Source organism: Rana temporaria, chromosome 5 (assembly GCF_905171775.1).
Source record: "Rana temporaria chromosome 5, aRanTem1.1, whole genome shotgun sequence".
NCBI lineage: Eukaryota > Metazoa > Chordata > Amphibia > Anura > Ranidae > Rana > Rana temporaria.
The window spans coordinates 363,575,937-363,589,769 of NC_053493.1; the positions used below are offsets into that span (position 1 = coordinate 363,575,937).

A 13,833-nucleotide genomic window follows, 5' to 3' on the forward strand; every position below is an offset into this window, starting at 1 on the left:
TCTCCTTCTGACCGAATAGAAACCCAAAGTATGTCCTGAGACAGGATTGGCCATTAGGGCCAATAGGGATTTCCTGATTGGCCAGGAGGAGAATGAGGAAGAATAGCAAATATTAATTTGCTAGTGTCACACAAATGGGTGAGATCAGGGCGCAGTGCTCTGCGCCCCGAACCCACCCTGATTTGAAGCCTATTAGAGCCTCTGGCCCCCTTGCCATTTCAATCCATTTGTCCGGCACCCTGAAGATCAGGGGACCAGACGCATGGATGGGGGGTCGTTCCCCTTATAGAGCGGCTGCCATTGGATGGCACCCTTATCTCCACACAGGCTGTGCTCTCTCTGGTGTAGAGCATTGACCTCAGCAACAGGTCTGCACTCTCTGGCAGTCGGGGGTGCCCTCCCTCTCTGGCTCACTTCTCTGACTCTGGAGTGGGCACAGAACAGGAGCATGTTTGTGCCCCCTCTGGGTCTCACAGATAAGACACCAAGCTGAATGCTCCACTTCCCAGCCACAAAAGACCCCGCTCAGTCCCACAATGCCTGGGAAAAGTCAATATTCTTGTCTATTATTCTGTTTGCAGGGAATCCTAGGTGTTGAAGTCCACAGTCTCATCCATTTACTTTGTATAGTGCTCCACCGGGACTAAATGTCCTATGATTCTCCTCCCTGCAGCACCATCATCTCCTCTTCACATGCTCACTTCTGCTGCCAAGAAGGAGGTGGGGAGAACATGGGATTTCACAGAGCCACTCCAGCAGCGTAGTGGCGGTGAGCAGAGGTGAACACAGCCCTCTCTAAATTGGGTTGAACACTTGGGGGGGGGGGGTCGTTGTGGGGGAGAACGGCCCAGGAACACACAGCTGGCTGGCAGCACCCGGCTATACTACCAGAGGAAGCTGGTTCCTATGGTGGCACACCGAGAAGAGGAGGGACAAAGAGTGCCGACTGGGCAGAGGAGGTTTGGGGCTTGGGGTGAGTTTAGACTTTAAATATAGTTCAAAAGATAATTTTTGTCAGTGGTTACTTATTTGGGTAAAGACTGCGCTCTCAATAAGCATTTTAATAAATAAATACATATGAATACTGTGGAGCTGTGGTTCATAAAGAGGACTGATGAGAAGGACATCATACACTTCCTGTTCTAGGGTAACAATACTCTGTCTCCCAGTTGTGCTCCTATGTTGTCACCTTGAAAACCACAAGTGCCCATTTCCAATGCACATAAGGCAGGCCCATAGGTGTGCGCAGCGGATGTGCAGAGTGTGCCTGGGCACACCATAATCACCCCATGCACCAGGGCCACTGATAAGGCAGTACAGCTGGCCCACCTGTACTGGACTCAGGTCCTATCAGTTCAAAAGGAGGGTTTGGGTACCTGCTGATTAGAAGGACCAGCTGTACTGCCTTATTGCAGACACCAATCCTCTTTTTTTCTTCCCCTGCAGCACTGCCAGATTTTCCTCATCTTCCTTCCTCCAGTAGAGGGGGGGGGGCTGGTAAATGTGTCATTTACTGGCCCCTTCCTTTTCTAAATGAACAGTGATCGATCGGTACCAATCGGTCCAGTGTTCATTCATCACTGAAGTATAGTAAACTCTGTTTACTATGATTTAGTTTGTGAATTGATAGGAACCCTGTAAGTGCTTCTTATTCATTCATCTGTGCAGCTGAGGCTCAGTCTTAAAATGTGAGACATCAAGGGTTTGTTTAGACCCCTGATATTTCACCAAAGCCCCTCCAACAGGGCAATAAAAAAATGTAAAAATAGAAAATAAATAAAATAAAAATACTGTAAAATGTAACATTTAAATTCTAAAAAAATATTGCTTTGATCTCTATAATTTCTGCCATGGCATAGAATCACAGCCATGGCACGTGCACACCCCTAGCCACTGCTTCTGTTGCTCTGTGTTTGAGCTTTGGGGTGCACACCCTAATGCAATAGGCTGCGCACACCTATGAGCAGGCCAACCAAGTCTATCCACCATCATAAAACCCACCATGAGAAATGCCATTGCATGTGTGTAGGCAAGAAGGGGCTTTATAGTGGCTGCAGGAGATGCAACAAAGGGTGGGGGAAAAATGAAATCCAATATAAAAAAAAAAAAGAATTAAAAAATGGCATTCAAGAATTTACTGTGATACATAGATGTTTAGGAAATGAAATGTCATCCAGTTGGGGCTTACATCTTCTTTATGTGTTCCTATTCCAGAGATTGACTACTGTGCACGGGGCAACCACGGATGTGAACACGAATGTGTGACTACGGACAGCTCCTTCATATGTAAATGTCGGAAAGGCTACGCTCTGAACCGCAACGGAAAAACATGCAGAAGTAAGTTACCAGAAGAAAGTCATATCACTTGAAGGGTGAGGAACAGGGCCAAGAAAAGTGATTATTGCCGTTCTACAAGTTAAGTCACAACAGTTGAGCTCCGATGTATACAGAATATAAACATTGTGCTGCTGATAGGTTGCAGCTGCCTTTCTGTAGTACATTAGATGATGGGTGAGGCGCACTGTGAGCCGTCCATACTCCCAGAAGTACAGCACTCTTTTCTCTTATGTTGGAACATTTTAACCTTGTTCTTTATCCATGTCATTGGAATCAATTTACCATTGCCTAGGGGAACAAGTACGACATTTTACAGGAAAAAGAATCCCAAGATGATGTTAGTAAATTATTGCAGATTAAAGCACAAGAAAATAATTTGGCTATGTTCTAATTTAGCGTGGCATTTATGGCCACATGACCACTTACATGAGCAGCGTAGGCTTAATCTTTTTGGCAAATCTAAATCGTTGTTGCCTCGTTCTAACGCTGTGGCAGCATATATGGAAAGCAATACCGGTGACATAATTGGGCCCAATTCCTGTATATCTTACAACTGCCAAGGGCCATGTCTAGTGCCAAAGTATTCCGCCTAGTTAAAGCTGCTTTCATGGTAGACTGCTATATACACAAAGGGGAAAAACGTGCGCTAATAAAAAGAATACGTTAAAAATGTATGAAAACAAAAAAAAATGTCCAGATAAAGCAGCAGCTTGATGTGAGATATACAAAAAAATACGGAAATGGGTAGAAGAAGCCCCCCCATTAGATTATTTTCAAAATACAAATAGCTAGATTCACAAAGAGTTACGCCGGGGTATCAGTAGATACGCTGTCGTAACTCGGAATCTAAGCCGTCGTATGTTTAAGTGTATTCTCAAACTGAGATACACTTAAACCTAGCTAAGGTACGACGGCCTGCGCCGTCGTATCTTAGCTGTCTAGTTCCGCCGGCTGCTAGGGGCGTGAATGCTGATTTACGGCTAGAATGCGTAAATCAGCGAGATACGCCGATTCACGAACGTACGCTTACCCGTCGCAGTAAAGATTTATTTATTTATAAAAATGCTTATTGGGAGCGCAGTCATTACCCAAAAGGCCTCGATGCGCTCATAGAACCGACATATACAAATACAAACAGTCTCCCATTACTGTACGATAATTATATAAAAACACATACTAACCATTTAAAAACTGAAGTACTAATATCTTACCCTAATTCGGACCATACACTTGAGAAAATAAAAAAGTTTTTAAAAACTTCCTAAATTTTAATAAATCCGTCTCACATCTTATGTATAGAGGTAGAGAATTCCAGAATATAGATCCCTGCACATCCAGTGTCCTCCCTCCACATGTAGTCTTTCTAAACCTAGGGACAGTTAAATTGACCTGATTAGCAGATCTCAACGCTCTGTTGGGAACATAACAGGTAAATTTTTCTTGTAGGTACCCTGGGCCTATCTTGTGGATAGCTTTGTGGACGATACAACCCACTTTGAACAAAACCCGATCAGCAACCGGTAACCAATGCAGGGCTTTCAGAGACGGTGTAATATGCTCCCGACGACCCACACCAGTTAGTAACCTAGCTGCAGCGTTTTGGATCAGCTGAAGCTTATGCAGAAGGATTTTTGGACACCCCATGTATAGCGCATTACAATAGTCAAGCCGGCTACCAATAAAAGCATTAATCACGTGCACTTTGTCCACCTCGTCAATAAAATGCAGTGTAGAACGCAGAAGTTTCAGTTGGTAATAGCATAAGCTCACCACCTGATTCACCTGCGATTTTAATGACAATTTGGAATCCAGAATGATTCCCAAGTCCCGAACCTGGGTAGCCGGGGTAGGGGATGGCATAAACGAAGCCGGCCAGGAAGGAAAATCATTCAGACTGGCCTTACTCTGATTGCTAATAACAATACACTCCGTTTTAGAGCCATTAAGTTTTAAATAGTTGGCTCCCATCCAGGACTGTATCTCCTCCAGGCAGGATGCCAGATCCACCTGTACTTCCTCCTTTTTAGGCAGCTTGAAATAAATCTGCGTGTCATCTGCATAAACATGAAATCTAAGATTATGCCGCCGAATAATATACAACAGCGGCCTCATATAGATATTAAATAATATCGGCGATAACGCCGACCCCTGAGGAACCCCGCAAGACAAGGAGCTATTAGATGAATAATACGTCCCTAGTCTTACCCTCTGAGTCCTATTCTGTAGGAATGAGGCCATCCATGTCAGTGCCATGTCCTCAAACCCGGCCACAGACACCAGCCTTTCCAAAAGTCTGGCATGATCTATAGTGTCAAAAGCAGCCGACAAATCCAGCAGTATTAACGCTGAAGCCTTATCGCTGTCCATGGCCCATAGGCAGTCATCTTTCACTTTAATCAGGGCCGTCTCTGTGCCTCTACCAGGACGGAATCCAGACTGATACTCATCGAAAATATCATTGGACTCCAGGTGTGGCTGAAGTTGCCACACAGCTGCTCTCTCCATAATTTTAGCTAAAAAAGGCAAGGTCGAAATTGGCCGATTATTGCTTAACTCAGACCGCAACACGTTGGCCTTCTTCAATAAGGGGATTATAACCGCATACTTCAAAATACTCGGCACCATTCCGATAGCAAACGACATATTAACAATGTCTGCTATAAACGGTGCCAAACTAACAGCAGAGTCTTTCACCAGCTGCGCAATACAGGGGTCGAGCGCTGAAGACGAAGCTCTGAGTGACTTAAGAATAGTCAATATCTCTACACTCGTTACCGCCGAAAAACAGGTAAAACGTACCCCTTTATACACAGGAGGACTTTCTGTATAACAAGAGCTCTTACGTCTATAATTTTTTGCTTAAAATACTCTGCTAACTTCTCACTTAGTTCCGGAGAAAATTCTTCCTTGATGTCTAAGCAGATGGGATTTGCAAGAGTATTGGCCACTTTGAATAATTCTGCGGCCTTATTTTCCGCCAGCCTAATTTTCTCTGTTAGGTATGTTTTTTTAGCTTTTTTTATTTCAGCTTTATATTTTTTCAAAGCCGATCTGTATGCCTCTCTAGTACAGGAATTAGGATTTTTCCTCCATATTTTTTCTAACGCTCTGCAACTCCATTTTAACGTGCGAGTATTTTGATTAAACCAGAGCGGGTTATTTGTTGGCGATCTTATATTTTGACTCTGTTTTTTTGGGGCCAGAAGATCTAAAGTTTTTATTATTGCTGAATTAAATACTTCTATTTTATCCTCAATAGTATGTATTTTTTTAAATGCCCTAATATCTGAATTCTCTAGAAATATTCTAGAGAAAACATCTGCGGACACTTTCGAATAATTGCGAGTAAGCAATGGTTTACCAACCCTATTAGGTATGTGCGGGTTTTTTTTTTGTACATTACCCACTATTTTAAAACCTATAAAAAGATAAGGCGTTTTCCGGCGTAAAGTTAGTCGAACAAATAGCTGGCCTAGTCAATGTTAAGTATGGCCGTCGTTCCCGCGTCAAAATTTGAAAATATTACGTTCTTTGCTTAAGTCGTCCGTGAATGGGGCTGGACGTAATTTACGTTCACGTCGAAACCAATACATCCTTGCGGCGTACTTTGGAGCAATGCACACTGGGATATGTCCACGGACGGCGCATGCGCCGTTCGTAAAAAACGTCAATCACGTCGGGTCACGAGTCATTTACATAAAACACGCCCCCCTCATCCTCATTTGAGTTAGGCGCGCTTACGCTGGCCCATTCACGCTACGCCACCGTAACTTAGGAGGCAAGTGCTTTGTGAATGCAGCCAATGAGACAACACTCGCAAACCGAGTTAGGATTTTCCCCCAAAAAATGCTTGTATTGCGAAACGCTCGTTAACCACGTTACTCGCAATCCGACGTTTCGCTGTATAGGAATTGCTTTATCTGCCAAGTGATTCTGTCACTCCTGCTGCACCTCCTCTGTTGCAGCAACTCAAGTACAAATCATCCAGCCTGCTGATTAGACAATTAAGGAGCAGCAGTGAAATGAGGAGTCATTCCTCTGTTTATTTTCCTCCTGTCAGCATATTCTCTGTGGGCAGCACAGTGCCTCATTGGCTCCCAGTGCTGGCCCTCCCTGCTATGAAAGAATTACAGAACACTGATATCAGATACTAAAGCTGGCCATACACACATAGGGGCAGATTCACGTAGATGGGCGTAAATTTGGGCGGGCGTAACGTATCTGTTTTACGTTACGCCCCCGCAAGTTTTTCAGGCAAGTGCTTTATTCACAAAGCACTTGCCTGTAAAGTTGCGACGGCGTAGCGTAAAACACCCGGCGGAATTCAAATTTGGCGGGTAGGGGACGTGTTTCATTTAAATGAAGCGCATCCCCGCGCCGAACGAACTGCGCATGCGCCGTCCCTAAAATATCCCGGCGTGCATTGCTCTAAATGACGTCGCAAGGACGTCATTGGTTTTGACGTGGACGTAAATTACGTCCAGCACCATTCACGGACGACTTACGCAAACGACTTAATTTTTACATTTTTGACGCGGGAACGACGGCCATACTTAACATCGACTGTGCCTCATAGACCCAGGGGCAACTTTACGCTGGGAAAAGCCTAACGTAAACGTCGTAACTTTACTGCGTCGGCCGCGCGTACGTTCGGGAATTCGCGTATCTAGCTAATTTGCATACTCGACGAGGAAATCGACGGAAGCGCCACCTAGCGGGCAAAAAAAAATTGCAGTTAAGATCCGACGGTGTAAGAGACTTACGCCTGTCGGATCTAAGGGATATCTATCCGTAACTAATTCTAAGAATCAGTCGCATAGATACGCCGTCGTATCTCTGCCTAGCGCCGTCATATCTGGAGATGCGCCGTCGTATCTCTTTTGAGAATCTGGGCCATAGATTTTTTTCGTGCAGTGTGGTTGCCGCAAGGCCAATTATTTTGAATGGGTCATGTTTAAAGGTGGGAAAGCATCATGCCATTTACTATTTGCAAGGCGTTGTGGCAGCCTTGAGTGACTGCATGTCCTTGTTTTGGGAGAAGGGGAGGTAGTTGGTGGGCGAGTGGGTAGTGTGAGGGGCAGCGGGTGTGTATGACCCCCTTGGAAGAGTTCACTACACAAAAATTAGGCACAGCAAACAGCAGTGAAGGTGAAGAAACAAAGGCACGGTTTATCTACACTATTTACAATGGTCACAAACAGCAAAACAAAAAGAAACATGAAAATAAATCCTTGCCAACTTGGCCACTTACTATGTACACAGGTTCCCTGGCTATCAGCTAGGTGCAGCCTTGTGCTGACCCAGCACCTATCTCCCTGTTACAGAGTCTTGCCACACAGGCGTTGTCTCACCACGCGCATGCGCACACAGATATCATGCTCCCCAGTCTCAACAGGCACAAAACTAGTTCCAGGATGGAGCAACTCTCTGCATGCTGGGAGTTTTTGTAGATGCCTTAATGAGCCAACTTAATTGAGCTGGGCTCATTACCTCTACCCCTGCAGGACTCTCAGCACTTCCCCCTAGTGGTACAAATGGGCATATAGCCTGAATCTGGGACACACATATTTGCCATCCTGGATGCAACCTGGCGATCTTACCTGCTTGCTGTCACAGTAGATATATAGCTAAACCACCTGATTTTACCACCCTCTGGCGGCTCATTTGAACAAGCCCTTATGGAAATTCCCCTCACTTTAAGACATTTCTTCTAACGTCACATTGTATCTCTGTGACAGGAAGTAAAGGGAAATTTCCCCAATGATACCCAGATAGCTAAAAAATAACCTGACAGGATCTTTAACCCTTCCTTACTTTATCCAAAATTAAATAAACTATTTTGGTTATACATACACTTTTAAAAATTAACTTGATATTTTTTTAACCTTCGCCTATTACAACATATTTTGCTTCTGGTGCCTCCCACCTCCCTTCTCCACAATTGGATAAGCTTCCCACATTTTTAGGATGGTTTCTAAACTTTTTTTAGTGCTGTAGCCCGGCACTTCCTGCTTTCCTGCCTAGGCAAGAATGACGTAGCCTGTAATCGCACATGGAGCAATTACCTGTGATTTGGGACAGATGACGCAAGCTGTTTGTGTCCAGGGGTGATCACTTGTCCCTAATCCCAGGTAATCGATCCATGATGAATTATCTCCAAACACTGGTGGACAGCTGCACCCCCATCAGCCTGTCATTGGTATGTCCACATCCAGCTGTACATCCAGCCACAGAAATGCGCTGGATTATTTTTTCGTGGCTGGCATTGAAATCCTGTGTAAATGAGGCCCTAATGCTGCTTTCACATTGGGTGGTGGAGCCGCGGTGAGGGTATAGCCGCGCTATTTGTAGCGCCGCTATACCGTCGTATTTACCGCGATATTCGGGCGCTAGCTGTGAGGTTTTAACCCCCGCTAGCAGCCGAAAAAGGGTTAATACCGCGGTATTACCGCGGTTTCCCATTGATTTCAATGGGAAGGCGCGGTATAGGAGCGGTAAACACACCGCTCCTATACCGCTCCAAAAATGCGGCTAGCAGGACTTTTGGAGCGTTCCTGCTACCGCACCGCTTCAGTGTGAAAGCCTTCGGGCTTTCACATTGAAGCCTGCAGGGCATGATTTTTTCATGCGGTATAGCAGCGCTATTTTTAGCGCTGTACCGCATGAAAAACGCCTCAATGTGAAAGGGGCCTTATAGGCTGAAGTATTTGTACCGTGTGTGTTTATACTGCGTCTTGTGTTTTGGACTTTTTACGTTAGAAATGCTAATTTATTGCAACTGGCTCACTTTAATATTGCGTCTCCAGTGAATTTATTGAGATCAATATGGTGTCATAACACTGAGCGGTTCTTTAATCTGCAGTCAGTTTCATGGGACCAGACAGAACTGTAAGCCAGAACTGCAAAGGGTGATTGTGGGATAAACAGACGCCGAACAGTTTTCAGAAAACAGTTGTTGAGCCCAGATTTTACTATTAACAAATGTTTCCAAGGGAACGCGGTATGAAGCCGTACCTGCCGCCGCTTAATGTTTAACAATGCATGATTGGGTTATTGTAAAGCGCTCATGCACAGCTCAGCCTGATACAGAATACAGATAAACATGTGCTAAGAACGTTGTCAGGCAGCCAGTGCACATTTTGTACAAAACAAACTTTAACTGCTAGCAGCTGGCTGCGGTAACAAGTCTCATGTCAGTCTGGTTACGAGCTTTTATTATTTAGAGGAATTGAATATGGAAATGCACCTTGTTAACTGTTTATTCTGAAAATGCTAGCTGCCTGGCTAACATGGTGATCCAGGGGCTTTTGCACTCACTCAGAATAAAAGCAGCGGGAAGCCTGCTAATCTGACAGGTTTGTAAATATGACAGAACACTGCTGCTTTGAAAAATCAACATCTAAACCATAAGTGGCAAACACAAGGCCCGTGGGCCGAATCCGGCCCTCCAGGCCAATTCATGTGGCCCTTGCACCTCTCCAGCCCTCCTCTGGTCCTACTCTAGACTTCTACTTCCTGCTTTCAAGCAATGCATCCAGCTTCTTCCCAGCAGCAGCATAAGGAAAGGGGGTGCATTGTGATGTAAGGGAGTGGGGGACTCAACTTCTGATGGTGCGGTGGCTCTTGACATCTAATGTGAAGGGAAGGGGGTGCGCTGGACATCTAATCTCACAGATATAACTGGCCCTTTTGAGGGCAATCATAATGCTGATGCGGCCCACGATGAAATTGAGTTTGACACCCCTGATCTAAACAGTCGGATTTCTAAATCCTGTATTTTACTATCTAAGCTGAGTTTACTGTTAACCACTTAAATACCAGGCACTTAAGCCCTGTACACACGACCGGGATTCCCGGCGGTAAAAAGTCTGATTCCCGGGAGGAAAACCGAGAACCTGCTTGATCACTTTCCCCCTGTACACACCAGAGGTTTTCCCATCGGTGAGAGCTTTGGCCGGGAGTCCCGGTCGTGTATGCTCCACCACAGTGTTTCCCATAGGGAAACTGCCGGGAAAAAGACCGCCGGAAATGTTCTTGTGCTTATTTTTCTTGTCAGGATTCCCGGGGGTTTTACTGTCGGGAAAACTGCCATGGCGCATACACACGGCCAGTTATCCCGGCCAAAAGCTGTCATGGCAGTTTCACCAACGGGAAAACTGCTCGTGTGTACGAGTCATTACACCCCCTTCCTGCCCAAGCCAATTTTCAGCTTTCTGTGCTGTCGCTATTTAAATGACAATTGCGCAGTCATGCTACACTGTACCCAAACTGAATTTTTATAATTTTGTTCCCACAAATAGAGCTTTCTTTTTGTGGTATTTGATCACCTCTACGATTTTTATTTTTTGCTAAACGAATAAAAATAGACCGAAAAAAAAAAAAAAAGTTTTTCTTTTGTTTCTGTTATAAAACTTTGTAAGTGCATTTTCTCCTTCACTGATGGCCACTGATAAAGCGGCACTGATGGGCACCGATGAGGTGGCAACAATGAGGTGGCACTGACGATGGGCACTGATATGCGGCACAGATGGGCAGTGGTAGGCGACACTAATGGGCATTGATAGGCGGCACTGATGGGCACTCATGGGTGGCACTGATGGGAACTGAAACGCTGCAATTATGGGTACTTATGGGTGGCACTGATAAGCGGCACTGATACGTGGCACTGATGGGCACTCATATGCGGCACTGATAGGCATTCATGGTGGCACTGGCATTAGTAGGCATTGTGGATGGGCACTGATTGGCAGCTGCCTGGGCATTGATTTGTATTTCCCTGGTGGTCTAGGGGGGCTTACCTGGTACCGGTGTGGTGGTCCCGGCGGCATCCTGGTGGTCATGGGTGGGCATCCGAGGAGCTCTCCTCTACTCGTGTCTGTCAGACGCGAGTGAGGAAAAGCCGATAAACGTCTCTTCCTGTTTACATTGTGATTGGACACGGCTGATCACGTGGTAAAGAGCCTCTGTCAGGAGGCTCTTTATCGAGTTTGGTGTAGCGGTGTGTCAGACTGACACACCGCAACACGGATCGCTACGATGCACGCCCCCACAGGCGCGTGGCAGCTGTTATTCTGCTGGACGTCATATGACGTCCAGTCAGGATAACTGAACCACTGTCCAGCCGTTATTTTGCTATAGGCCGGGTGGAAAGTGGTTACAAATAAGCGTGAAATGCATGACTCCGGTGGGTGTAACAAGACGTCCGCTTGCTGCCTTCTGACTGTATCTTTACTGTGGATGAGTGCAGGGTGTGGCAAGATGGCGGCGACGGAATGTCACTTCCGTTACAAAATCTGACAGGTCGCCTAATCTGACAAAACGCCTGCATGTCTGAGCTAAGGCCAGATGGATTCCAGGAATTAAATGCTACATGAATCATCTGCCCTAGCTCAAGATGGCCACGGCTAGAAATGATAGGGGGGTGTTTTTCAAAGTGATTTCTCAACTAAATAAAATGGAAACATGGATGGATTGGTGAGTTGGCTGTGAATATAAAACATTTATTAAATAGCATTTTTAGTTTTTGGTGCTCAAATACAATTTAGTTCCTATTTATATAGCAAAGCACGTAATTGTGGTTTAATAACAAGAAAAGATTGTCACTTTGGGTGTTTTATGTTCAGTTTAAAGGCTTGGTGATGCCGTGGAATGTGGAAATCATCCATCCCAGCTGTTAACCTGTAGAGTGATTATATGCTGTAATTAGGGGCCTGCTGTACTCCCCCCATGGAGAGCTGTCAGGCTGGGCCCTAGGGTAGTACAGGGCCCCTCTACTCTTCCATAGCGGTGTATGAAGTGCAGAGCACAGTGACAACCCTAATTCATAGCTTACTTTACATGGCAGGTTCACTGTCCCACAAATAACCTCTCATGTCCCTCGGAGAGTTCAGGCCTGGTACTACGTATGTAGAAATCAAGCAAGTAGTTCCATTGTTCTGCTGGAATTCCATGAAAGGAAATCTCTTTGGAAAAAGAATCCTCTTGCATGTCAAAGTGCTTTGATTACAGGAGAAAAGGAAACCCGCAATGAGGAAGTATGGAGGCCGTCATCACAACCCTCCCCATCTAAAAAAATTAGCTTCCTGGCTGACCTTCTAACCTTCATGCTTGTTCTGGGTCAGTGAATCAGGAAAAGGGTAAACTGTATGTAAACCCTATTAATTATTATTATTATTATTATTATTATTATTATTATTATACAGAATTTATATAGCGCTTTACAATATTAAAAGGGAGACAATACAGTTATAAAATACAAGAGGGCCCTGCTCAGAAGAGCTTACAATCTAATAGCAATGAACTTATCTTCTCTCCTTTTAGTCTGTTAAACCTACCGTTTAATTCATTTTGTAATATCTATTTAATTGGTGCAGAAAATACCATCCTGCCGGCAATCCAGTGAGCTCATACGGAGGGAGGTGTGGGTTCATGGATTCACCGATGGGTACTCAAATAATATTCCGATACAGATGTTCACAGATGTGGTCACTTTAAATGGTGATCGATTTTATTTATAGGGGAACTATATTATTTTGCATTAAAAAATATATATGTGTAAAGGCTGGCCGAAGGCTAGCCTGTGTTTGTGGGAGGAGTCTGCTGAGTACTTAAGCCTCCTCCCACGCTGGGTCCTGTGTTGGCGCCATTCCAGGTGTCGGACGCCACTTCCGTTTTTTGTACAGAGCAGTGGCGGCAGCTGCAGGTGTCTCGTGGCAGTTCTGATCCCCACTGGATATGGCTGCTATAGGGGTGGTATTTTTGGGGGTTCCGCACTGGTCCCTGCTGTCTTCTGGGACCCGTGTGTGTACTAGAAGACAGCGGGGGGCGCCGGACATGCCAGTCTTAGACAGGTATCTGCAGGTATCCTCCTGAAAGGTGCCAATTCTGACACCGGAGGGGGAGAGGAAGCTGGACAGCGGAGGTTCCATTTTTGTGTGGACCTCCGTTTTAAGGCTCCATGCACACTGAGCTTATAAAAACGTCTGTTCTTATTGGAGTAAAAAACTTCCATAGAGTATTTTTTCTTCAAAGTTTAGATGAGTTTAGGAGAGTTTTACATTTTTTCTGTCAGTGAGCTCCAATCAGAAACGCGAAATGAGAAGGGTTTTGTTCTGCCTCTAAACGTTGTTCTCAAAATATGCCTCTTAACGTCCTAATGTACATGAACAGATAGGATAACATTGAGTTGCTTGTAGAAGCAGAACACAAAACTCCTGTAGAAGCAGCGATTTTTAGGCCAGTGTGCATGGAGCCTTATGGCAGGGTTTGAAAAATTTGCTTGGAATCTAGGAGCCAGCTAAAAAAGTTAGGAGCCAGAAAACGCACCCCGTACCGACGAGCTTGCGCGCAGAAGCGAACACATACGTGAGCAGCGCCCACATATGTAAACGGTGTTCAAACCACACATGTGATGTATCGCCGCGATTGGTAGAGTGAGAGCAATAATTTTAGCCATAGACCTCCTCTGTAACTCAAAACATGCAACCTGTAGATTTT

At 45.1% G+C, this 13,833-nt stretch overlaps 1 protein-coding gene across 4 annotated transcripts in view; it reads left to right on the top strand.

Moving 5' to 3' along the window:
- MATN2 (matrilin 2) overlaps positions 1–13,833 on the top strand; it is a 162,250-nt gene that overhangs the window by 76,586 nt on the left and 71,831 nt on the right. For all 4 annotated transcript variants that reach the window (XM_040354754.1, XM_040354757.1, XM_040354756.1 and 1 more), the window contains exon 8: positions 2,215–2,337. In XM_040354754.1, the coding sequence (XP_040210688.1) occupies positions 2,215–2,337 (123 nt within the window). The remainder of the gene's footprint in view (positions 1–2,214; positions 2,338–13,833) is intronic.